Genomic DNA, 27,327 nt, shown 5'->3' with positions numbered 1-27,327 from the left:
CATCTATCTCATAAGGATGCCGTGAGATTAATTCATCAATGTTTTATTGGAGCTCTGAAGACGCTTAGCCCTATGTCTAGAATGTCAGCATACAAATTTAACCCAAATTATTCAGCAGAAATACTCAGAGAACATATGGTGGAGATGTGTCATTATTTAACTTGAGGGTATACATCTCTCTTCTCCACACTTTTCATTGTTATAAGCTACATGAAAGGATAGATGCATTAATTGTGTGGTAAAGTTCACAGCCTTTAAGTAAAGTTAGGCCAATGGCCTGAATATTTAAGTGATGGTTTCAGATGAGTGCAGGGTGGATTTGCTTTGTTTCACTTCCCCTGCCAAATATACACCTCACATGGAAACTCTCCACAATTACAGCCACCATCAAGAAACAATGCACCAGTGTCTAATAACTGGACTCACTGGGTCAAATCCTGCCTGGACTCACTGGGTCAAATCCTGCCACTCTTATGTTGAGCTGAACCTTAATTCGTGAATAGTCCTATTGTTTTAAAATTGAATTGGACTGCTCAAAAGTATTGTACTGGTAGTACTTGACATGAGTTAAGAATGGGAGAGTCTGGCTTGCAGGAAAAAAGGCTGTACTTACTGAACTTATTACAGTCTGTCCACTAGCTTTGAGATGGTTACTCCTGGTGCTGTTAAAGTAACTGCCTCCTAGGCTATGTCTACACTTAAAACGCTACAGCGGCACAGCTACAGTACTGCAGGTGCACCTCTGTAGAGCTTCAGTGTGGACACTCACTACAGAGACAGGAGGAGTTCTCCCATCACTCTAGGTAATCCTACAGATAGTAGCTAGGTTGATGGAAGAATTCCACTGAATTCTACACTGGGGGTTAGGTCAGTTTAACTACGTTTCTCGGGGGGATGGGGGGATTTCCACACCCCCTGAGAGACATAGCTTTTCTAATGTAACTTTTCAATATAGGCTAGCCCAGGGATTCTCAAGCTGGGGGTCAGGACCCCTCAGGGGGATCACAAAGTTATTACATGGGAGGTCGCAAGCTGTCAACCTCCACCCCAAACCCCACTTTGCCTCCAGCAGTTATAATGGTGTTAAATGTATTAAAAAGTGTTTTGAATTTATAAGGGGGGGGTCGCACTCAGAGGCTTGCTATGTGAAAGGGGTCACCAGTAAAAAAGTTTGAGAGGCACTGGGCTAGCCCTAAATGATCAGCTGCAAACTCAAATGCACTCTGTAGATAATGGGAAAGTTAGGGAGGATGGCCCACTCTGGGCAGTAGCATTCCTAGGAAAAGATGATAAATTTAATTTCCTTTAAAAAACAAAAACAAAAAACAAAACTCCCATTAGGGAAATGAAATAGGTACTCTTGATTACTCTGTGCTCTGGAGTCGTGAAGAAAACTCCTTCAGAAAAAAATCCCCATGCAGCAACACCCTGCATTCCGTCACTACCCAGGGATATAGAGCCATTTATTGGAACTTAAGCAGGTGCTTTGTTGAACTGAGCATGAGCTCTGTCAATGTGATAGCAAGCATTACGGTGTCTGGTTTACAGATCCAGCCAAAAAATATAAAGGCCTGTGACATGAGACTGAGGCAGGTCAGCCTCCAGAGAGAGGGCATTATGAGTATTTTAATAACCTGTGTGAGCCCTACATGAAAGCTCTGGCACTTCTTTGAGACCACTTTAAACCCTGGCACTAGCTTCAGATGGTCAGACCATCAAGTCAGTACAATACCAGCTCTGTTTCCTGAAGTGGCTGTTTTTGTGCAGAAATCTACAACCTTTGCCCTCTCTTATAATCATTTAATCTACAATGTACAAGTGAGTTATGAAACTGCATCCACTAGAAGATGAATTGTAGGAAACAATCTTGCACCGGTAGGTACCTGGACTAGATCACTTAATATGTCTACTTTCTCTGATTCTATGGAAAACAGTAATAGTTTTTCAAGAGTATGTTTTTTAGTTAACTATCAATGGGACATTCTTATTTGTTAGCCATATTGCGCTTTCAGAAAGTTAGTCTAGAACTTCAGTTGGTTTCCATAATTTTATTTTCAACAGTCTCAAAACCAGCAGTTTGGGGCTTTTGTCATTTATCGAATCAAAAATGCTAATGCTTCAAAATTGTTGTAAAGAGATTGTCATTGTTGTAAAAAAAAAAAAAAAAAAAAGCCAGAATTTTCAAATGAGCCTAATTAAGTTAGATGCCCAAATGCCATGGAAATTCAGTGCAATTAGGGCACTTAACTCCCTTAAACTCCTTTGAAAATCCCAGCCTGGATGCTGAAAGTTAGGGTTCTATGTAGGTGCCTAAAAATGGACATAGAACTGACTTGATTTTGAGACATGCTGTACTCCTCTTGAGCTCAATGAAAGCTGAGGGTGCTTAGGTCCCCTTGAACATTTATTTATGGATTAATGTTAGTCTAATTAAGTCTAGTGTCAGGCACCAGGTTAGAAAATGTTGGCAGTGTTTTATAGTATTAAACTAAAAAATTAGAAAACAAGTCTACCTCTCTGCCTAAAGCAAATAGATGTTGCTAATATTCGATGGGTGTTTGTGTGTGTGTATTTGCATAAAGAATATAATTCAGAGAAAGATTATAGTTTTTGATTTGTATGATGTGAATTTTACTCAAAAATGGTTTGCACTTTATCATCCATCATTAGGTGAAACCTGAATCACAGGCCCAAATTCTGCCTTCTGATATGCAACTCCAATTGACTTCGGTAGGACCTGTACATGCATATCTGAGGGCAGAACTGGACTCCTGAGATTTAAACTAAAGCTGAGAAATGATTGATATAAAACAGAAGAAATAACGAAATGATTCTTGTGCTTGCCTCAGTCTGCTTCTCCTTAGTTGGCCACAGGCTCACAACAGGGCCTCGGTCCTTTACTTGGATAATATCAGTCATATTGATATAGTTCTTCAACTCAATCACTTTGTCCACCCAGGAAATGTCAGTCATCCCATGATCCGAGAACAAAATGACATTCAGGTCATTCTGAAGGCCCTTGTCCTGTCAAATTAGTGAAGATAGCAATTACAGTTTGAAAAGATTACAGTGTGTTCCTAAGTCAAAGTTTTGTGATAGGTGGCTGAATTCATTCTTGCCTAAATTCCACTGCAATCAGTGGAGTTACAGTGGGGATGGGTTTTGCCTGGGATACTTTACAGTAAATTACAACAACAACAACAGAAAGTCTGGTCTTGGTCTGTTCAGACAGATCTCATGAGATTTTCTATCATTTTGGCCTGAGATTTTTCAAATGCTGATCAAAAGAATTTGGCACTATCTCCGTTGAATCCAAATCTTATTATTGGTTCAAATTTAAACCTGACCATCAAACCCTATCTTGATTCTAATCCCCATCTGGATAACTGCCATCAAACTTCCTGGCACTATCTCTAGTTAAAGGTAGTATTTCATTCCTATGCATTTGTTGTTAATGAACATTTCATACAAACTGCTATGCACCAATCCCAATCTCATCAAAGTGAATGGGAGTTCACTGGGACCAGGATCTGACCTAATCCCTTTTTCTCTTTAGTCCAAATAGACTGAGAAAAACTTTCCCATGTCCATCTGCGTGGGTAGGTCATTTCCCTCAAATATAAAACTTTAATTCTGTTCTGGTGCTCTTATAGTTTATTGAGATTGAAATATTTTTCACCCCTTTCCTCATATTATTTATTGCTGAGGAAATTAATACCTCAAGGTTTATTTACCATTATGGCCAGGTATCCATAGCACTTCATGCTTCCTGGTGGCAGAGACATTCACAGAACTGGCTTTTACCCAGCAGCCTGATGTGCTCATTCCCCACTATAAAATCAGCTGGATAATTTTTAAAGCGAAGTTGCAAGATATAGAGTTATGAATAACACCATAAATCTGCCATAAAAGGTAATTGTCTGATTCTACAGCCCTTATAAAAATGCGTAATCTTTACTCATCTCCCTAGTGTAAATTCCAGTTAACAACTATGTTTCTGAAAAGAGCAATGTCCCTGCTGGTTTACAGCTTCCTGGGGCTAGTGATATTATCATGCAAACCACTAGAGACCAATACAGAGCGTCTATTGAAATTAAATTAAGGGCAGCAGTATCATGCCTTAAGTTCCCAGCAAAATCAATAACCTCTGTTATTGCAGAAATTCAACCTTAACTGCCATTACATGGGTATGAACAGGACTTGAATTCTCGAAAAGAGTAATTCCCAGAGCCCTCCTGGGAGGCACTGGGGTTTGGGGCATCAGCCCTGTGGATTTAAAAATATTTACCAGAGCTCCGCTCTGTACAGCTCCGGCTGACTTTAACCCCTGAGTATGAATATGCATAACATTCTCCATAATGTCCTGCAGAGCCATTTTTTAACCTCTTCAAACAACATTGTTTTATAGTCTCAGTTAAATACTGTTTCAGAAATACCTCTTTAGCAACACTTGTTGCAACAGTAGAATTATTTTAAGGTAGAAGGGGTAATTCATTATAACATTGAACTGACTCATTCAACTAAGTACTATGTTCAAGAAAGAAGGCAAATCACAACTATAAACACCATGTATAACAAGGAACCTTTCGCTACCAAGCAGTTGTCTAATACAGGAAAGAAAATTTACAAAGGGGAAGGTACTAAGAGCTTGGCACCTTTGAAATGCCACATGCTTATTAACCAGTGAATTATTGCAAAGGAGCTATAATGGTAATAAGGATCAAAGTAGACAGAAAAATGAAGCATACCAAAGCACATATTCTTTTGTCACATCACTGACCTTGATTAGTTTGGTCATGTTGTTCAATACTTTGTCCACTGCCTTCAAAGCGTTCTTCCTCTGAACAGATGAAGGACCGAAATGGTGACCTTCCACATCGATGCGTTCGTAGTACACTGCTGCCATTTCTGCACTGCCATTTCTGGGGTTGCAACATAGCAAAAGAGTCAGATGCCAACATGTACATTGTTTTACTTTTTCAGGGGCCAATACCACTCATTCTTATTCAGGTGAACATTGAATTAACCTTAACTTGCCTAGTATATATCAAGGATATGTTATCAACAGTATATACCATCATTTGGATTAGGATCACTGCAACAAGATTTTGTGAGTGTTTCTTAGACCTGGTTTCCTTTATTAAAATAGTATTCTACAGTAATGGTCCAAAGCACTGCAGTTTACATTAATGCTAATACAATGTTTTGAGCCATTAATGTAGAATACTGTATTTATTTTAATTAGTTTTCCTTTTTACTCATTGGCTTCAGCCAGTTTTGGAGAGAGATCCCAAGATAATCTGAAATTCACGTCTTCTGTTGGGCACACTAGTCAAAAAAAAAAAAGGGGGTGGGATGGAGGAAATCATGGAAGTTAGAGATTGGAAGAGTGTGTTAGGTCAGGGATTCTCAACCTGTGAGTTGCGAACAGGTGTTGGGGTTGCGACCACCTAGTCCTTCCAATATTGTTAAATGGGAGAGATGGTCTTAGCTGGATGAGAGGGAGATCCCAGTACAGAAAATGAGGTCCTGGCATGGAAAAGGTTGAGAACCATTGTGTTAGGCAATCTAGCCTATCTCTGGTACTTATTCAGTACAAAACATTTTCTCATTCTTTGTCTACTCTAATTTAAAATATTTGAAGTGAAGGTGCCTTTATTTCGTTCCTCTGGAGACTATCCACGGTTTAACAGATCTCATTGACAACAATATTTCCCCACTATTTTTCTTAAATTCAACTGATTACTTCTACTATATATATACCTTTTGAACCTCTCTCTGAATAGTTCTCTTCCTCTTCGATGTTTACAGCCTTCAAATACTTTTATCTGAGGTGTGTTTTCCCTCCTCACCCATTCCCAAATCATCATTTAGTTCTATATAAAAGCCGTATAAGATCTAAGTATTACTTATTCTTGATTGTATGAGATGAATGGACTTATTTAGACTGAGATGTGAAATTTCTTAGTAAGGGCTCAGTCCTGTCGGATAAATGCTTAACTTCAAGCATGTGACTTTTATGGGACAAATCACATGCCTAAAATTAAGCACATACATAAGAGGTTTGCAGGATCCAAGCAGGAGTGGCCGGAACCTTACAAGACTGAGCTCTTATTAGCTATCATTTTTACCATAAAGAATGCTGAAGAGAACAGGGTGTATGGTATAACCAAGAAATGCTTTACCTTTTCAAAGCACTGCACAAACATTACCTTATCTTCATGACACCATTTTACAGCTGGGGAAAATGAGACAGAGATTTTGGCCTAACTTTTCTAATGTGTATATGTAAAATTTGGCTTCTAAATATGGACATGGGAGCTTAACTTTGGGCATGTAGTTTTGAAAATGTTGGCTAACGTGACTTTCTCAAGGGGCTTGATTCAAAGAAATGGGAAATCTCCTGAAACAGTCTTTCCTTTGACATCAACAGGAGTTGGACTGGGCCCATAGCCAGTAGACACTCCAGATGAGAAATCTTGTTCCCACTGAAGTCAGTGACAAAACTCCCTTCAATGGAGCTAGGATTTCACTTCAAGATTAGACTCAGGCGTTCCTGTTTCCAGACCCAAGACTTATCCCTACACCATGCCAGAACTCATAAAAGGCCCCATCCTGCTTTCACTGAAGTTAGTTCAGATTTTGCTGTTGACTTTAGTGAAAGCAGGAGCAGACCCAATTCATTAACTTCTAATGACTGCCTCATAGCTAAAATGCACATTTGGGGGATTTTAATTTGCGGCTTTTCTAACTGCAGCTTCAAATATTAACCAACTGACTGACAACCTGGTATGTAACACTTGGCATTCTTGTCTTTATGTGGGAGAAAGACCTTGCCATGGACCATTTTCCCATATGTAGTTCGTTTCAGCCATAGGTTAGTTGGTTTAAAATGTATTTAGTGTGTGGAAAGGAGGCATTTTACAATTGGGAATGGATCTCTTTATCTGCCTTTTACAGTGCCAAGAATCAGAAGCTCTCCCGGCCATGTGTAATAATAATGGAAATGACTAATGGAAGTGTCTTTTCTACTGAGATTGAGGGCACAAATTTACACCTCTAAAATAACTATATTTCCAGAGTACTCCTTCCAGTCTTATGTCTAGCACAACAGTACAGTAAAACAGTCCATTCTTTCTTAAAGTAGTGAAAATGGATGATGGGGATAGAAAAAAGAAATGAGAGAGAAAATGAGAAATAAGAGGAAGATAGTTTATAAATCTTAATCCCCTCTTCTCTCCTTGCTTTCTTCTTCCTTCCCTATTCCCCCTTTCTGTAAGTACCTATCATATTAATACTTAAGACTGATTTTATTTTCAATCACTCTCACTCTCCATCATTCTTCCCTTGCTGCAAATAGGTAGCAGCTACATGGATGCGGGTTTAAAGAAATGGAACTCAGTCCCTCCAGATGAAGTTCAAGAGGGAGTCAGAGAGGAACTTCTTGAAATGAAAATAGGAAATTAGAGGTGGTTGTAGCTTTCCAGGTCTATCTGTACCTGCAGTGTTTTGGCTTCTCACATGGCTGCAGGTGGTGTTTACTGTATATATTCACCAGTTTGCTCTGTTAATTGAAAATGCCAGCTCTCTCCCCTTGTAAGCTGTGAAACTGACTCTCTCATGTTCTTGTCCAGTTTTTTTTTTTTTAACTGAAGGCAGCAGCTAGCAGTCTGGTGTGTCTGAGGGAATTAGCAATGGAAATCTTTTCAATGGGCTTCAGCTTTCCAAAAGAACAGCTTGAGGGACTAGATCTTTCACAGCTCAGCCATTACTTCATCAAACTTTAATAAAGTTCAAAATCTGCCAAGTCCAAGACTAGACTCTCTCCAAACCCTCTTACGCCCTTTGCCTCACAGAAACCAACAAACATGCCCACTCCCAGCCCGATACACTATCCCTACAATGAGGATTTAAATTACCATTTTCAGTTCTTTCTCAAAAAGAACAGGAGTACTTGTGGCACCTTAGAGACTAACAAATTTATTAGAGCATAAGCTTTCGTGGACTACAGCCCACTTCTTCGGATGCATATCTTTCTCATCACTCAATAAGGTGAATGCTGATGATTAAGGAATTCTTAACAAATAAAGTCTAGCAGGCGAGTTGCTTCACATCTGTCCATCCATCTATCCATCCCTCCATCCACCCAAAAATCATACAAACAGGGAAACCATTTAATATCAGGTTTCCAGTCACCTCATAAACTGCATGAGTAAGAAGAAACCCTGCACTAAATTATTGAATTGATTCCTCAGCTGTGTGGCAGCAGTGCTCAGGACCCCTGAAAGCCACAAAGGTGGTGTTCAGCTGCTTGACTTATCTGAATGTGAAAGATATCTTTCATACCAGGCAAGACATTTTTCAGATATTTTATTTGCATATGTATCACTCAAAGTAGGTTGAGTTTAAAACTTTGAATGTGGACTCAACATTGACTTTCAGTGAAACATAGGCTCCTATATCACTTAAGCACTTTTGAAAATTTAACCCAGTCCTACAACACTTTATTCAAGCAAATAATGTTTACACATGCAAATTATCCCATTGATTTCAAAGGGACTGTTTAGGTGAGTAAGCACTATTAATGGTTTGCATGACTGCATTTTCAGTCCTCACTGAAGATTTGTACATTTGACAAGTTTAAAGGAATTTGGTTTAGATACAACAAAGTTATATATCTTAAAAATTGCAATTGCATAATGGGATAAATTTATTTTCCTTAACTTTCTAAATGCATTCTGAAGTATGAGACTCCAGATTGTCTGTCTAAAAGGTAATTTTCATGATATACTTATGCAAGACTAAGGGGTGGTTTGAACCTGAGGTTCCTTTAGTTTTATATACAATAGCAAGTTTATACACACTCTTAAAAATTGGAAAGTTATATTCAGGTTGAACGCTGTTCAACGCCCATTTTCTGCAACGATAATCTTCCTAGACTTATACAGCAGTCTATGACATTTGAAAGGTAATGATACAACAAATTCAAATGATGTAATAGATTAAGAGTTTAATAGAGTAAGTGTATCCTGGAAATGACTACATTATAGTTATAACAGAAAGTTGCTAATGAAGAGGTCCATGTGGCCTCGAGAATGGGGCTGTGTTGGTCTTGAATACCCCAGATCTTACCTGATTTTAAAAGCTAAGCAGGACTCTCCCTGATTAACATTTGGTTTAGAAATGGCTGAACCAAAAGCCTGGATCCGAACAAGCTTCCTCTTGAGGTTGCTCAAATCGAGATCTGAAGTGTATGGGTTGGGCCCATCTGTGTATGGAAAGTTTGTATGTGGAATCTAGCATTAAGCTTCTAAATAGGTGGCCTAATTTAAATCTCAGAAGAGCTGAACACTCAATAACTCCAGTTGTCTTTAAATGATTAAAATCTTTTTGTGGCTAAATGAGTTGATTCTGTCAGTCTGATATATAAATGGATTGAGCCTCATTTCTCTATTAATAGCCAGTATATGGAAAATAATTAATGATTATGGCACATGCATATGCCATATCATAAGCAAGAAGAAAGCCATTGAAAATACATATTTTTCTGTGTCCATGTTATAACAGCAAAACTAACCATGGCTTCATCAGGTCCTTCAAGATGGTCACTAATCCCCAAGAAAGTGCCTTAAGACAAAGCTATTGCTGCTCAAATACTAATGTTTGAGAAAAGAAATATTGTGATAAAGAATTGTGGTGACTTACCTCAATGACTCCAGAGCATCACTGACAGCGTCAGAGAAATTGGAGTCTGTTGGGACACTGAAATATGGTCGACAAAAACTAGGTCTGACACCAAGGATTTCAACCTCACAGCCTAAAAAGACAAATATTGTATGTTTTGGTTTTGATTATAAGCGACGAGCACTGGGGAGCATGAGAAGGTGAATGTTTCTTGTATTTCTGGCCATATCAGCTGGCGATTTTGAAGACTGTCAGAGCCAAAATGACATTTGTCATTCATTTCACATTCTTAATTCATGAAAGATGGCACAGCATTTGTCTGTATGGAGAGTATTTGATGGAGGTCTTCTGGAATCCATTAATTTTATCCTTTTTCCCCTTTTAAAAGTGCCATGTTGGTATGACCTTCCCTTTGATAAACTCTGATTCCTGTGTGGCAGGTCTTTGCCATTTAGACCACCAAGTTGGCTCCTTTTGTAATAGTTTTCAATAATACAGTCACATTCCTTCATTCCCAAATATCCAATGTAACAGAGGTCTAGATTATTATTCCTAAAGTAGACTTTCCAATTAAACACAACACCTACCATAAAAATACCCTCCATAAAATATATTTTACTATGTGAGACTGGAATGGAACAGTTAGATCTCATTCTTAGAGGTTCTTATCAAAACAGTTTAAGTCAATTAACTCTCTTAGTAACCTGCAGCCTTTCCTAGTAAAATACAATGTGTTTTGTGGCATACAACTTGTGGCAACATATCCTATAGGAGAACATGGGCTCTTAACACAGGAGAGCAAGTTTTTTATGTCTGGTTACTGCACTAGTGGGTGACATTAATATTTATAAGTATACGGCTCAGCGACACAAAATTCATGCAATTTAGCTTTAAACACCCCAGGAGCCACAGCAATATATACTTCTTGGGATATTCCCAGAATACAGAGAGAGAGAGAGATCTTTTGCAAAATGGCTTCATGGCATAGAATCATAGGACTGGAAGGGACCTTTAGAGGTCATCTAGTCCAGTCCCCTGCACTCAGGCAGGACTAAGGCTAGGTCTATACTACCCGCCTGAATCGGCGGGTAGAAATCGACCTCTCGGGGATCGATTTATCGCGTCCCGTTGGGACGCGACAATCGATCCCCGAATCGGCGCTCTTACTCCACCAGCTGAGGTGGTAGTAAGCGCCGCCGACAGAAAGCCGCAGAAGTCGATTTTGCCGCCGTCCTCACAATGGGGTAAGTCAGCTGCGATACGTCGAATTCAGCTACGCTATTCACGTAGCTGAATTTGCATATCTTAAATCGACTCCCCCCTGTAGTGTAGATGTACCCTAAGTATTATCTAGACCATCCCTGATAGGTGTTGCGTAACCTGCTCTTAAAAATCTCCAATGATGGAGATTCCTCAACCTCCCTAGGCAATTTATTCCAGCGCTTAACCACCCTAACAGTTTTTCCCAATGTCCAACCTAAACTTCCCGTGCTGCAATTTAAGCCCATTGCTTCTTGTCCTACCTCAGAGGTTAAGAACAATTCTTTTCCCTCCTCCTTATAACAACCTTTTATGTACTTGAAAATGGTTATCATGTCCCCTGTCTTCTCTTTTCCAGACTAATATGTAGTAAAATATTTTGAGATGTTGCTAGGTCAACAAGAGAGATTATTTTTCTACCCTAAAGTGGTGTTAGCAGCACTCTGAAACTGCCACAATTTGGGCCACTTTGCTAAACCTTTGGGATTAAAGAACTATGCTTTAAGGAATGCTGGGAGCTGGATTCTGTTGTAGGAGGAAATAAGGTTACACAACACCATAGGTGCTGAGTTTTTAATCTGCTGGTGGGTACTTCACCCAGACCCCACCCCCACTCCACTCTTTCCCCCAAGGCCGCACCCCTCCCTGCTTTTATTTCCACTCTGGTTCCGCCCCTACCCTGCCTCTTCCCTTCCCTACCCTTTCCACACCCAGTTCCGCCCCTTCCCCCGAGCACACTGTGCCCTCACTCCTCTCCCCTCCCCTCCAGCGCCTCTTGATGTACATAAAAGGCAGTTACAAGGAGGAAGGAGAAAAATTGTTCTCCTTGATCTCTGAGGATAGGACAAGAAGCAATGGCCTTAAGTTGCAGCAAGGGCAGTTTAGGTTGGACATTAGGAAAAACTTCCTTACTGTCAGAGTGGTTAAGCACTGGAATAAATTGCCTAGGGAGATTGTGGAATCTCCATCATTGGGGATTTTTAAGAGCAGGTTAGACAAACACCTGTCACGGATGGTCTAGATAATACTTAGTCCTACCATGAGTGCAGGGGACTAGACTAGATCACCTCTTGAGGGCCCTTTCAGTCCTATAATTCTATATTACTTCAAGATCAGTATACTGAATTTAATATTTTGACATATTGTGATCTATCTACTCAGACCAAGATTTCCAAAAGTGTGTGCCTAAAGTTAGGCTCCTAAATCCTTATTTAAGTGCCTATGTAAAGAAGTTGAAAAGTGCTGAGCCCCTAGTAGCTCCCATTGAACTCAACTGATATTGGTTAGTGCTCAAATTTTGAAAATCAGGCAACTTATTTACATGCTTCAATATGAATTTAGAAGCCTAGTTTTAAACAACCACTTTTGAAAAATTTGGCCTTAATCGATGGCATTTCTGATGCACTCCTCACTATAGTGTATTTATCACATGGAATTACAAACACTTCACTGACCCATATGAGTTGAATATATGGCCATCAACCAGGTACATGTGTGGTGTGGCCATATGCCTCATGGTACACTTATTTAGAATTGATGAATGGCATAATCCATATGATAGGCTATAGATTCAATCTCTGTTTTAAATAGTCTTCTACAACAGTAGCACAGAGATGTACTATAGGAAGTCTGGGTAGTCAATAAAGCTGGACAAAATTTTTTGACTGAAGCATTTTTTCAGCAAAAAAAAAAAAAAATGCAGATCAGTGACACCAAAATCTTTTCCAAGTTCATGTTCGTTTTGCCAAATTAATCCTCTTGAACCTCCCCTACTCCCCACCCCCCAAAAAAACACTGAAACATTTTAGTTAGACATTTTGTAAATGAAACACTTTGATTTTTTTCCGTTCAAAACTACTTTTTTGGTTCACAATTTCCTATAATTTAATGTGAATGATTCAAAATTGCTAAAAATGCTCAAAATCTAAGCAGAACTTTGTTCTTTCCCAGTTCTTTGAAATTGCCAATAAACCAAAAAAATTAGTATTTGCCCAGCTGTTGTAGTAAGTCCCTGCTGATGTTTGGTCCTGTCTACTTAGATGGTGGTGGTTTTAAGGCTGCTGGCCTATATTAAATAGAGTAATTAAAAATTTGGCTTAGCAGTCTATACACTTCCAAGACAAGGGCTGAATCCACTTAGCTTTATTAGCAAGAGCTTTTTCTCCATTTTTGTCTCTTTTACCTGTAACTGGATTTAATTTATACATAAATATTGGGCACATAATACAGCCACTAAGTATATTTACATAGCAATTAAAACACTGAATGCTACATGTAACTGAGAGCAACAGTGAACAACCCCCATTATTATCCATGCCAGACACCCAATACCTATCTAACCCAACCTCAAGCAAATGCTTGAGCAAACAAGGGAGCCTCATCTCATGAATTGAAGGCTGACTAACTTGAACTCTGGTTCACCAAGGGACAGAATGAATTCTAGAGCTAGCAGTGCTTCACTGAAAGCTTCTTGCCTCCAGTAGCTACTGGCAGAAGAGCACTGGGCTGCAGCTGATCTCAAATATCATGACGGAGCATAGCATCTCCCTATGTTTGGGCATGTATTATTAGTGTTATACAGAGACAGGCCTGAACTGGAACTTCTGATCCAACTTCTCCTCTGTCCCTTGCATTTAGGAGAAGTCTGGATCCAAATCCAGACCAGAATTTTGTGGTTTGGCCCTATCTCTGTAATGGGCCTGATCTAGAATTACAGATCCAAACAGGCTCAACTTTGAGTCAGAGTGTTTCAGGTAGGGTGACTAATGATAGGGTTACCATATTTTGAGTGTCCAAAAAGAGGACACTCCACGAGGCCCCGGCCCCGCCCCCAGCCCCGCCCATGCCCACGCCCCAACTCCACCCCTTCCCCAAAGTCCCTGCCCCAACTCCACCCCCTCCCCTGCTTCCCTTGAACGTTTGATTCGCGGGAAGCCTGAAGCAGGCAGCAGGTAACCTGGGGGTGGGGGGAGGAGGTGCGGCCCAGTCTACCCCCCCCAACCGAGCGACTCCCTCCGGCGGCAAGCCCCGGCCCCAGCGTCTCCAGCCTGGCTCGGCTCGGGCCCTGGGGTGCCGGCCCCGGGCCAGCCCCTGGCCAAGCACCCCCGGCCCGCCCAGCACTGCCGGCCCGGCCCCGGCCCTGGCCCCCGGCCCAGCGCCACTGGCCCCCGGCCCCTGGCCCAGCACCGCCGGCCCGGCCCCGAGCCCCGGCCCCCGGCCCAGTACCGCCGGCCCTCGGCCCAGCACCGCCGGCCTGGCCCCAGCCCCCGGCCCAGCACCGCCGGCCCAGCCCCAGCCCCCGGCCCAGCACCCCGGCCCCCAGCCCAACACCGCCGGCCCGGCCCCGGCCCCCGGCCCAGCACCTCCAGCCCCACATGTCCCTATTTTCCCTGACATGTTCGGCCTTTTGGGATTCCCCCCCGGACGGGGATTTGAGGCCCCAAAAGCCGGACATGTCTTGGAAAATCTGGATGCATGGTAACCCTACTAATTATGCATAACAAATATATTCAATTTGATTAATTTAACCTCCTTTTCTGTGCACATATTGTCTTCAAACAGGTTGCAGTTTTCTCAAATGTAGTTTTTCAGAGTTATTTTCTAAATTTTTGTTTACAGTATTAACCTCCTTGGGCTGTGTGTAACTTAGTTGCTCAGATATCTTTCTTAGCTGTTTCTAGACTGCCAAGTGATCAGCCTGATATGGTAGTTACAGACAGAAATAATTTCTGTTACTACTTCTTGGTCTGTATGTGAGCAGTTCATTGAGATCATTAAATATTTGAAATTCAGGCTGCTTAGATGAGACACCAAAGTCACATGATATGTTTTTATTCCCTCTTTCTTGAACATAATTTAAAATCATGCTTCTTCTTACAAAATCATAATTTTCTTGCTATGAACACTCAGTAATTACTTAAAATTCACTGTGTCCATGATCATAACTGCTGGTAAACTTGTTCACTGTATCATCAATGGAAAGCAAACATAAGAAATGTGCAAAACCAGGTAATGTGAATGTGTTTTAAAATTCAACTGATTGTGAAAAAGAAATTTTGCTTTGTATGCACAGCTCTAATTTCAGATATTTTTGTTGCACCATTTTGCACAGCACTGACCTACTGTTTTAAAATACTAAACTTCTGGGATTGGGGCAGGAATGAGGACCCCTTTCACAGTGATGTAGATGCTAGTCTGCATCTTTCTTTATTTGACACAGAGACTTGAACCTCTGCCATTTCTAAGGGTACGTCTATACTTACCTCCGGGTCCGGCGGTAAGCAATCGATCTTCTGGGATCGATTTATCGCGTCTTGTCTAGATGCAATAAATCGATCCCGGATCGATCCCAGAAGTGCTCACCATCGATGCCAGTACTCCTGCTCCGTGAGAGGAGTACACGGAGTTGACGGGGGAGCCTGCCTGCCACGTGTGGACCCGCGGTAAGTTCGAACTAAGATACTTCGACTTCAGCTACGTTATTCACGTAGCTGAAGTTGCATATCTTAGTTCGAAGTGGGGGGTTAGTGTGGACCAGCCCTAACTTGCATTTCTAAATATTGATTTAACAGTTGGACGTTAAGTGTCATAACACAAAGTTCTGAAAACTTTCCAGACTTGCACAAAGGTCTGGAAAATATCTTGTTTAAATGGAAAATGGTGTTTTTTTTTTCTTTATCGCATTTAAAATAGAGGCCTCTATACTTCACTTAAAACAAACTTGGCTATATAGTTGAAAAATTGGGCAGCTACAGGGTTATTGGTTAAAATCCACCTCATAACTCACTGAGAAAAGAAGAAAGAGAACTTTAATCCTTTTACTGCCATATTTCTGCTACAGCTAAAATACAGTAGCAATCCTCTGAAGTGCCATGGTCCACTGAATTAGTGGGTACATAGGGCCATACATTTCATTTCAGATACAATACAATTTGCTGTACATTACTTAGCAGCAAATCATTTAAAGGATAAATGATATTTCGCCCATAGATAAAGACTGGGAGAACGGAAACTGCTTAATAAATTGTGTTTGCTCATCCCTGAAACAGGCCTCTTTGTGTAGTGATTAGGAAGGAGCAAATGTTCCATAAAACCAAATGCTTAGAACACTGATGTTTTATCACGGACAGCAATTAGGAGCCCTATTGGTGGGGATACTTTTGCTTTTATGTTTCCACTCAGATAAACTCCGCCTGCATTTTAGCTTTCTTATTTTTTGCATCCTCACAGATAAAGTGATAGATGATTATTCACAACAGAAGACTTTCCTGCTTTCTATGGTCTTAATTACTAACTTTTTAGATTAGCTTCTCTTGAACACTGAGCTTCATACATAGCTTCAGCATCCTCCCTTTCATATTTCCATGTTTTAGACCCAAAATTCATGTCTCATAATGGTCTGATTCTTATGAGGAAAGTGTAGTCCTGCTTGTTAGCTAGATGGCACTTGTTTTGTATATGAATGTCTGTTTGGATTAATTTTTATTATTGATCAGAAGGCAAATTGTATCTCCCAGTACCAAGCACAATGAATCTGGCCTACCTCTCTGTGACCGTTAGAGCATCCCAAATTTTTCCTGATCAGAACCTGCAACAAATTTCCAAGATCCACTATCCACTGCTAAGCAAAGTTGCCCCATACTATACCCTAACAAAAATCAAATGTTGGGAGGTCACATAATTCTGAGTGTAAAAACTGTATGGAATATGCACCCTTAGTAGTTTTAAACCATCACTTCTGCTTTGCCGCCTTTCTATATCTGTCTGTCCCAGCCCTTCTTTCTTCCCCTATTTCTGGATAATTCACCTTATGGAAAAATCTTGTAGAAATTAATAAAAAATTATACCTTTTTAATAGAGCTGTCGATTAATTGCTGATAACTCATGCAATTAACTCAACAAAATTAATCGTGCTGTTAAGCAATAGAATATCAATTGAAATTTATTAAATAGTTTTGGATGTTTTTCTACATTTTCAAATATATTGATTTCATTTATAAGACAAAATACAAAGTGTACAGTGCTCATATTATTATTTTTATTACAAATATTTGCACTGTAAACATGATAAAAGAAATAGTATTTTTCAATTCACCTCATTCAAGTACTGTAGTGCAATCTCTTTATTGTGAAAATGCAACTTACAAATGTAGATTTTTGTTGTCGTTACATAACTGCACTCCAAAACAAAACAATGGAAAACTTTAGAGCCTACAAGTCCACTCAGCCCACTTCTTGTTCAGCCAATCACTAAGACAAACAAGTTTGTTTACATTTACAGGAGATACTGCTGCCTGTTTCTTATTTACAATGTCACCTTAAAGTGTGAACAGGAGTTCACATGGCACCAGCGTTGCAAGGTATTTATGTGCCAGATATGCTAAACATTTGTATGCCCCTTCCATGCTTCGGCCACCATTCCAGAGGACATGCTTTCATGCTGATGATGCTCGTTAAAAAAGTATTTTTTTAATTAAATTTCTGACTGAACTCCTGGGGCAAGAATTGTATGTCTCCTGTTCTGTTTTACCCGCATTCTGCTACATATTTCATATTATAGCAGTCTTGGATTATGACCTGTTCGTTTTAAGAACACTTTCACAGCAGATTTGACAAAATGCAAAGAAGGTACAAATGTGAGAGTTCTAAAAATAGCTACAGCACTCGACCCAAGGTTTAAGAATCTGAAGTGCCTTCCAAAATCTGAGAGGGACGAGATGTGGAGAACGCTTTCAGAAATCTTAGAAGAGCAACACTTCAATGCGGAAACTACAGAACCTGAACCACCAAAAAATAAAACCAACTGTCTGTGGGTGGCATCTGACTCAGATGATCAGGGGTGCAAGTAGGGCAGTACCCTCCAATATACAGTACCGGCAAGAGATTTTTAGCAGGTACGGGGTAGTGGAAATACTTGGGACTAGCCTCCCTCCCCCCGGAGGGTGGGACCAGCACTCTGCTCCTTAAAGGAGCAGAACACGGCTAGGGAGAACATTCATTCTTTATATGGCTTTAATAGCACAAAACATATACTAACAAACTTAAACAAAGGCTTTGTTTAAGTTTGTTATCATATGTATTGTGCTGTTACATTGGTCAGGAGTCCTCAAAAAGGGAGAGGTGGGGGGGACGAAATGTGTTTAAACAGTGTTTTTTATTCTGTTTCTCCCCTGATCTGCTTGCACTGACCAGACGATGTTTGGATTCTGTCAGCCCAGTTCTGCAGCCTGATGGGAATCAGGTGTTGTCCCCAGTGTACATAGAATTCTTCTTTGCAGCCAAACTAGTGTAACATGCATTTTGTTAACTGGAACTGGAGCAGCAAAACAAAGAAAACAAATGCCTCATTTTCCAGCTTTGTGGATGAGAGAACTATAAGTGAAGATTATAATTGCGGACACTGACAACCTTAAACCACCCAGCTGCCTCAGGCATCTGCCAAGAACTTTGCTGAAAATATGTTCCTCATCTTAACAACGGAGCTAAGACTTATCACACATCTGCCCCCCTTTATTCAAAAGAAGCTCCTTCTGATCTGACAGCTCAAGCATTGTCAGTTTTATCCAGAACAATTTACAAACTTGGAACCTAATCCTGTAAACCCTTAATCATTTGATCAATCCCATTGAAGACAATGGGACTATTTGCGTGACTATGGACCACTTTTGTGGGCTGGTAAGAGTTTCAGGAGTCTGTTCCTATAAAGGAAGTTGAATCCCCTATTGAAATGCAATGTTTGGGTACAATATCATAAAGCAGTTTAGGATACACTTCTACTTAAAATTTGTCTTTTAATAATTCATACATACGCTGAAATGGTATATATATATATAAAGGGGAGTATCAGAGGGGACAGGGAGAGTGTGGGGGCCCTGGGCTGGGGGTGGGGTGGGGAGGAGTCACATGGAGGGTAACGTGGGGAAGTCACGTGCCCCCCACCTTGTGTCCCTCCCATGAGTGCAGTACCGGCAAGAAATTATTTCTACTTGCACCACTGCAGATAATGAAAATGAACATACGTTGGTCGGCACTGCTTTGGATCATTATCGAGCAGAAACTGTCGTAGGCATGGACGCATGTTTTCTGGAATGGTGGTTGAAGCATGAAGAGACATATGAATCTTTAGCACATCTTGCACATAAATATCTTGTGACTCCAGCTACAACAGTGCCATGCGAATGCCTGTTCTCACTTTCAGGTGACGTAAAAAAGAAGCAGGCAGCGCTATCTCCTGCAAATTGTGACCAAACTTGTTTGTCTGAGTGATTGGCTAAAGTAGGACTCAGTGGACTTGTAGGCTCTAAAGTTTGACATTGTTTTATTTTTGAATGCAGTTATTTTTTTGTACCTAATTCTACATTTGTAAGTTCAACTTTCATGATAAAGAGATTGCACTACAGTACCTGTATTAGGTGAATTGAAAAATACTATTTCTTTTTTTTTTTACAGTGCAAAATTTGTAATAAAAAATAACAATATTAAGTGTGCACTGTACACTTTGTATTATGTGTTGTAACTGAAATCAATATATTTGAAAATGTAGAAAACATCCAAAAATATTTAAAGAAATGGTTTAACAACGCGATTTTATTTTTTTAATCGCAGATAAATCACGATTAATTTTTTTAATCGCTTGACAGCCCTACTTTTTAATGTTAACAGCTCCATAGAATTTAAAAGAGCATTCTATACCCTGCTAGGGAAGTCTATAAAATGGTTAAAAAAAATCTCATTCTTTATTATATTCTATTGTATTTAGAGTGAATTCTATAGAACCCTATTACTTTTCCATAGAATCCTATTAGCTTAAGGGTCACCTTGTCCCCGCCGTTAAAGTAGATGTTTTCATTGGGATTATTCATATGCTTACAATTAAGCATCTGCTTAAGTGCTTTGCCATAATAACTCTACCTAAGATGCGTGCTGTAAGGGCTATAGATAATTGAAATATTATAGCAATCCTATTCTGTGAGTGAAATCCTGGCACTACTGAAGTCAATGGCAAAACGCCCCATGATTTCACTAGGGACAGGATTTCACTCATGGTGCCTAGCAGCAGGTGCCACAGGTAAAACACGTTCATAGATGCACTACTAACTCTCCAGGATATGCAGCACGATCAATGGAAAAAAGTAGGTACATTCCAAAATCGGTTAGTTTTCTGCTGGGCATAGTATATATGTCCCATGCCCATCTCTTCCTCAGAGAACATTGCTCAAAAACAACACACTCAGCATAGAGTGAAAGAGATGGTAGAGGTCTCCCTTAGAGAAAAGTCCTGTGGCATGCAATAGAAAATGATAAGATTTCCATAGGTTTTTTTAAGCTTCCTATAGAATTTAAGAGAATTATATCCATGCTATAAAATCCTGTAGGATGTTTAAAAAAATAAAAGCCTTTACAAATTATTAAATTCTATAGAGCAATTTCTATAAATGACTATTACATTTCTACAGAAGCTTATTGGTTTCATACGTGTTAAATTCCACAGTGCATTTCCATAAAAATAGGCTTTGGTTTTGAGTGCTCATAAAGTAGGCACTGCTGCTGGTAGCAAATATTTGTGTAATTGGGCCCACAGAACAATGTTTCAATACAAAGTTTCCTGCTTTGCTCAGTAACATAGCAGTGATTTGGCTAATTTCTCTGACTGTCAGCATGTGGAACATAAACCATCTTGTGTTGCCATTTTGGTCTGTTCCTGTGAAGTGTTGTCCTTTCTCTCGAATGTTGTTATGCAGCATTGTGCTAGGAGGACGTGACTGTGGTGTGATGGGATGAGATAAAGTGGCAGGGAGCCTGAACAAGTGGGTCAGCTTCTCCTGCTGTGCCCACCGATACTGGAGATTTCTAACTCTGTGATTCTGATGTGTGATCCTCTAGTAAATCATATGTATATAAAAGTATGTTAATGCTATGCTTGGACTACAGTGTTAAAATGATAAAAAGTCACAAAGTGAAAAGTTAAGTGCCTTGCATATGTGTATTTGTAACTTGCCCATGGGGCATATATGTAACATTTCCATCTGATAGCGATGATGTTTGCGGTGGTGTTGTAGCTATGTTGGTCCCAGGATATGAGACACACAAGGTGGGGGAGGTAATAACTTTTTTTGGACCAACTTCTGTTGGGGGAAGGGATAAGCTTTTGAGCTTCACAGAGCTCTTCTTCAGGTCTGGAAAAGGTAACCAGAGTGTCAATGCTGGGAGGCAATGAAAAGTGCTTGTTCTTACTCTATACACCGTATGTGTTTCCTAAGCAGACTGAGTGTTTCCTATTAAAAGTAAAGGTTCAGTTATTTCCTGTTGTGTTTGTAAGCTAAAGCATTAATAGTTACTTTAATATAATCTTTAGCATGTGCATATTTTAATCAAAAATATTAAAAAATTAAATAGAATTGACATGTGTGAGTGTTAAAAAACCTACTTGCAATTGTTGTTTCCATTTCATACCTGCAAGGTATTCCAGAATCATCCTACAGTGCTGTCCATAATTTTTAAAGATGCAACATTAGATGGTGGTTTTGAGGAACTGCATTGAGAGATACTAACCAGGCCAGTAATACATATTAACTTTCTTCTTTGCTTTCGTCATGGTGACCCACAAAGGCTCCGATCCATTCCACCAAAGAGGTAACAGGCTCTCTTTATTCACACCAATGTCAAAAGATGTATTTGTACTTGGGTCCCACATGTAGTTTCCAGTCATCTGATGGACTTCACAGTGGCGACCTAAAAAGGAAAAGAGTGTGTTTAGATTCTCATTCTTAGCACTTATCTGCCACTTTCTATTTCCAAAGTACTGGAAAAACAATAGCTAATGAATCTTCACAATGCCTTGGTGAATTAGGCAAGATAATAGTTATTCTTCCCATTTTACAGATGTTAAACTCTTGAAAATAGTGGCTTCTAATTCTGGGTGCCTCAGTTTTTGGGTCCCTAATCTTTATACACATAGGGCCTGGGCTTTCAGAGATACTGTGAACCAGCAGCTCCCTTTGACCTTATTTGGAGCTGTGGATATTCAACCTTTCTGAAAATCTAGTCCTAGTGATCAGAGACACCGAGGCCCCTTTACCTCGAGAGCCCTTTACATTTACCCATTTTAAGGTTTCCTTACATTGCCAGAGTGGTGTAAAGGGGCCTAAGTATAAATGAGAATGAGGTTCTACAGTAGGGCACATAAGTGGCATACACAATTAGAAGCCAGTTTAAAAATCTCTGGGCCCGTGATTTACCTAAGGCAACATGGTGAGTCAGCAGCAGAGCCAGGATTAAAACTCAAGAGCTTTCTTCCAGTTGGGATTGACTCAGCCATGGTAACCCACTCCTATAGATCCTCTCTGGCCTCATGTGTATAATGTACACCCTGCATTACTTAGCCCAGATAGCTGCTTTCAACCACCTGAAAGGAGGTTCCAAAGAAGATGGATCTAGACTGTTCTCAGTGGTACCAGATGACAGAACAAGGAGTAATGGTATCAAGTTGCAGTGGGGGAGGTTTAGGAAAAACTTTTTGACTAGGAGGGTGGTGAAGCACTGGAATGGGTTACCTAGGGAGGTGGTGGAATCTCCTTCCTTAGAGGTTTTTAAGGTCAGGCTTGACAAAGCCCTGGCTGGGATGATTTAGTTGGGAATTGGTCCTGCTTTGAGCAGGGGGTTGGACTAGATGACCTCCTGAGGTCCCTTCCAACCCTGATATTCTATGATTCTATGATTCTAAGTGTTGCTTGATGGATGGTGCCAAAGCAAAGAAAAAATAATGGGAGGTAGCTTAGTCACAGAGATGTTCAAATCAACATTGCTTCACTTGAAATCTTTGTGACACAATTTGACTAGCATCCATTGGAGATGAGTTTACGGTATTTTGCCAAACAAGCTCAGTATAGTTTTTGATAGAAGTTTGTTGTAAATTTACCGTACAACAAAAGAAACTAGGTTCACATATTTCTTGATGGGTGTCTGTAATTTCCATGCATTACCAGAAGATAGAATACTGTATTTTAAAAGTTAATCACTAGCTTGGCTTTTTTAAAAGGCAATGTTCAAGATTAAGTTGCACTGAAAGTTCATGATTTACGCATCTTAAAAAAACAACAACTGATATATGTGTGAGACGCTTTCATCATTAGCCTGTGAGTCAGAGATATTGCAAGGACCAAGATAACAGGTTTTGATTATTGTGAGAACAAGTGTAGCAGTTTCAACTAAAATAACCTCAACATTATTTTTAAAATTAGATCTTTTGAGTGGAGGATTTCATATCCTTTGAGTACATATGGTTTTGAGAAGGGTTTTTAAATCACTTTCTCTACTATGTGTTATATATTGAATTAATGACACAAGCTATTTCTCCCCCAACCCGACCCCTGCACTTCTCCTCTCCCCCCCCCCCCCCGAAAGTAGCATGCGGTTTATTTTCAATTTTAAGAATTTTATAACTTCAAAAAATTCCTCTTTTGAAAAAATGCCTGCTGGACCTCACAAACAGTTGCACACCCAGCGTGATACATAATAGTTGCACTTCAGTGTCTTGTCTCTGGAAAGAGTTATTCTGGGAATAGCAATACAGGCATAGTCATGGAATGGGCCCAGTCCTGTGAGCTGCTGCATGAAGTGGCAATATTTCAGTAGCATTTCAAAGTGTCATAGCTGTGACATGAGGCACCCCTTGATGAATGATTTGTTCCACATACATCCAGTTGCGTGCAACTGGTTAAATGTTTTATGGTATCCTTCAAGTCTATTCCCTTGTAATGCACCTTCTGATCTCTCCTGCTCTGCATAGAGCCAAAATACTGTTGCCTTTTTTTGGCCTGAGTGGTCAGCCCATCTTCAGAGCTTGATGGGTTGTTTCCGTTAGGAACTGAAATTGATTATAGTAGTTTCTTGGGTGTAATCCTATTTATTTATAAAGAATGTACACAAAGTCCTGTTTCCTGAATGTGGTAGGAACAGACAGGAGCTATTTTCCTTGTTCCTAATTCCCATTCGGCCCAAAAGAAGCTCTCTCTCTTGGCTTCCTCTCAGGGCTCACCAGCGCTTCTATTGTGGTCTCCTGGCTGCTTTTCTGTTTTTGGCTTTCTCCTTCTGACACACACAGAGACATGAAGCTGCAATCCAATCTGTTCCCAGTCTCAGCATTTGCTCTCAGTTCTAGCCATTGGCCTTAAGGCTCCGCTTCTACTGCAACCATATCATGCTGTTCTGTGACTTGGGCAGTGGAGTTTATTGTTTCAGCTATCACTAAACCAGGCGGCATTTAATTGCTCCATTTAGGCTGAATGAAAGGCAGCTAACATGCTCATCAGCTTCACTGAGGTCTGTGATTGCCCATAGGTCATAGACATACTTATTGCTATCTATAAACTCCCTCCATTATAACAGTAGAAACAGCCTTTGTATGGGGAAACTATGCATAGGGTTGGGGGAAGAAATCCACCCCGTTCCTGCTCTGTCTCCAACTCGCTTGTGAGACTGTGCAGAGTCTGCATGAAGTCCATCCCCGGTGCATACAGGGCCTCCATCTCCATAACCAACCTCACTCGTTGTAGTAGAATAGAGTGGCAGTTCTGATTCCTGAAGTTTGTGCCACTGGGTGCTCATCCCGCTAAGTAAATTTTGAGCTTGTGAATGGTGCCAGCCTGAAAGCTCTAGAGAGTTAACACTTCTGTTTATCCACAGAACAGTTGCAATACCAACAGCAGTAGCACATGCTTCCTGATATCATTCCACCCCTGTATTACCCTGCATAGGAGCAACCACTCCCGCAACTAGGAAGAGTAGTTCAGTCTCCAGATCCATTCAGGCCTGGCCTGTGTTGGAAGCTGGTAGCCAGATTGTCTATTTGTGCCATTTGCAATCACTTTCTGTGTAATATGATCTCTTCACTGGGAACAGGACTAAGGCTACCAAAGAGCCTTCATATAACAATGATCTTCAGCCTCCATGGATTTGGGTTGGATTTGAACCCATGATTTAGGGGTTTAAGGGTCAATATACTATTGCTGTCAGTTTATCCACCTATCTGGTAGGTAGAATAATACTTTCCTAACAGGGTTGCTGTGAGGTTTAATTAATTGTTTGTTAAACAGAGAGCAGAGAATTATTCAGATCAGTGAGAAGTTCACATTGCTATGGATTCAAATTTTTTTTTTAACTGCAAGCTCAACAAGGCCATGGGACATCAGTTTTCATTCTCAAAGCTCCCATCACATTTTATAAAGGAACTTTGTATTCTGCAAAAATGTACAGAATGAGCTGGACTCTGCAGAGTTTCCACATAAAATCATAGGACCGGAAGAGACCTCGAGAGGTCATCTAGTCCAGTCCCCTGCACTCATGACAGGACTAAATATTGTCTAGACCAGGACTAAGTATTGTCTAGAACTTTTTGGCCCGAAGGCCACATCGGGGTTACGCAACTGTATGGAGGGCCGGGTAGGGAAGATTGTGCCTCCCCAAACAGCCTGGACCCCGCCCCCTATCCTCCCCCTCCCACTTCCTGCCCCCTGACTGCCCTCCTCAGAAACCCCAACCCATCCAACCCCCCTCTGCTCCTTGTCCCCTGACCACCCCCACTCCCTATACAATCCCCTGCTCTCTGTCCCCTGACTGCCCCGCCCCCTATCCACATCCCCGCCCCCTGACAGCCCCCCGGGGACTCCCACCCCCTATCCAACCGCCCTCTGCTCCTCATCCCCTGACCACCCCCTCCCAGGACCCCCCGCCCCAACTGCCTCCCGGGATCCCACCCCCTTATCCAACCCCCCCACTCCCTGTCCCCTGACTGCCTTCCTGTCCCCTATCCACATCCCCACCCCCCAACAGGCCCCCTGGGACTCCCACTCCCAACCCTCCCTTTTCCCCATCCCCTGACCGCCCCCCCCGAAATTCCACCCCATCCAACCGCCCCCTCCTCCCTGACTGCCCCGCAGAACCCCCTGCTCCCTTAGCCAACAACCCTGCTCTCCGCCCCCTTACCAGCAGCAGGAGCTCGTAGCTGCGACACCCGGCCAGAACCAGCTGTGCTGCCCATGCTGCCCTGCAGGAGCGGCGGGCCAGAGTGCAGCCCACGCGGTGGCGTGGCTGCCGGAGGAGGGGGCACAGTGGGGGAGGGGCTGAGGACTAGGCTCCCCGGCCGGGAGCTCAGGGGCCGGGCAGGATGGAAGTTTGCCGTAGTTTGCCCATGTCTGGTCTAGACCATCCCTGACAGGTGTTTGTCTAACCTGCTCTTAAAAGTCTCCTATGATGGAGATTCCACAACCTCACTAGGCAAGTTTTTCCTAATGTCCAACCTAAACCTCTGTTGCTGCAATTTAAAAATATGCAGATGTTCATGCTCCTACAATAAACTATTACAATACACCCATAATGGGTGATGGTGGGGAAACTGAAGTTTCAAACTTGCAATAGATTTTATTATAAGGAGTAAGCACAAAAGATCATTTAAAATATTTTTCAGATTCATAGATTTTTTAAGGCCAAAAGTGACCCTTAGATCACCTAGTCTTCCCTCCTGCTTAATACAAGCCATAAGTAGAGCCCTGCAAATCTGCAGTTATCCGCTTTATATCGTGGATATCCACAGACCATGGTTGTGGATATCCACAGACCATGGTTGTGGATATCCACAGACCATGGTTGTGGATATCCACAGACCATGGTTGTGGATATCCACAGACCATGGTTGTGGATATCCACAGATCAGATGTGGATACAAATTTTGTATCTGTGCAGGGCTTTAGCCTTAAGATTTCACCTGTTGCCCTGAATAGAGCTCAATAACTTGTTTGACTAATATATTTTTTCCAGAAAGGCATCCAGTCATGAGCTAAAGACATCAAGAGATGGAGAATCCATCATCTCCCTTGGTAGTTTATGCCACCATTAGCACTGTAAAAATGTATGCCTTATTTCTAATTTGATTTTTGTGTGGCTTTAACCTCCATTGATTCTTGTTATGTCTTTCTCACTAGATTAAAGAGCCCTTTAGTTCCTGGTATTTTCTCCCTGTGAAGGTACATGGTAATCAAGTCACCTCTTATACTTCATTTTGATAAGCTAAACAGATTAAGTTCTTTAAATCTTCTACCGCAAGGCATTTTCTCAAGCCAAAGAAAATGAATTGTGGTGATCTTTTTAACGACTGGCACCTGGCAAAATTACATCACTGCTTTTAGATGGCTATGAAAACAACATGCTGTATTGTTATTATCACTGCTGTTGCATCCCTATATAATTAAACATTAACTGGACAATCTCAAGTGGAGCAATGGGGCAAAAGGCAGATGCCGTATGCAGATGTCAGTAAAATAAAGTGACTGTAATGGCAGTACAAAAACATCCCTTTGCCAAGCAACAATAAAAAACGAAGAGGAGATA

The 27,327-nt window shown here is 41.0% G+C and overlaps 1 protein-coding gene across 2 annotated transcripts in view; it reads right to left on the bottom strand.

Annotated features, from left to right (window-relative positions):
* Positions 1 to 27,327, bottom strand: part of ENPP6 (ectonucleotide pyrophosphatase/phosphodiesterase 6) — a 90,717-nt gene that overhangs the window by 13,058 nt on the left and 50,332 nt on the right. For both annotated transcript variants that reach the window (XM_054029001.1, XM_054029000.1), the window contains exons 2-5: positions 21,496 to 21,675; positions 9,706 to 9,817; positions 4,781 to 4,922; positions 2,845 to 3,024 (exon numbers count right to left, since the gene is read on the bottom strand). In XM_054029001.1, coding sequence (XP_053884976.1) covers positions 2,845 to 3,024; positions 4,781 to 4,922; positions 9,706 to 9,817; positions 21,496 to 21,652 — 591 coding nt within the window. In that variant the 5' untranslated portion in view covers positions 21,653 to 21,675. The remainder of the gene's footprint in view (positions 1 to 2,844; positions 3,025 to 4,780; positions 4,923 to 9,705; positions 9,818 to 21,495; positions 21,676 to 27,327) is intronic.

The sequence above is a fragment of the Malaclemys terrapin genome, chromosome 5, assembly GCF_027887155.1.
Source record: "Malaclemys terrapin pileata isolate rMalTer1 chromosome 5, rMalTer1.hap1, whole genome shotgun sequence".
NCBI lineage: Eukaryota > Metazoa > Chordata > Testudines > Emydidae > Malaclemys > Malaclemys terrapin.
The sequence above is the reverse complement of the archived record's forward strand: the minus strand, read 5'-3'. Positions and strand labels throughout refer to the sequence as shown.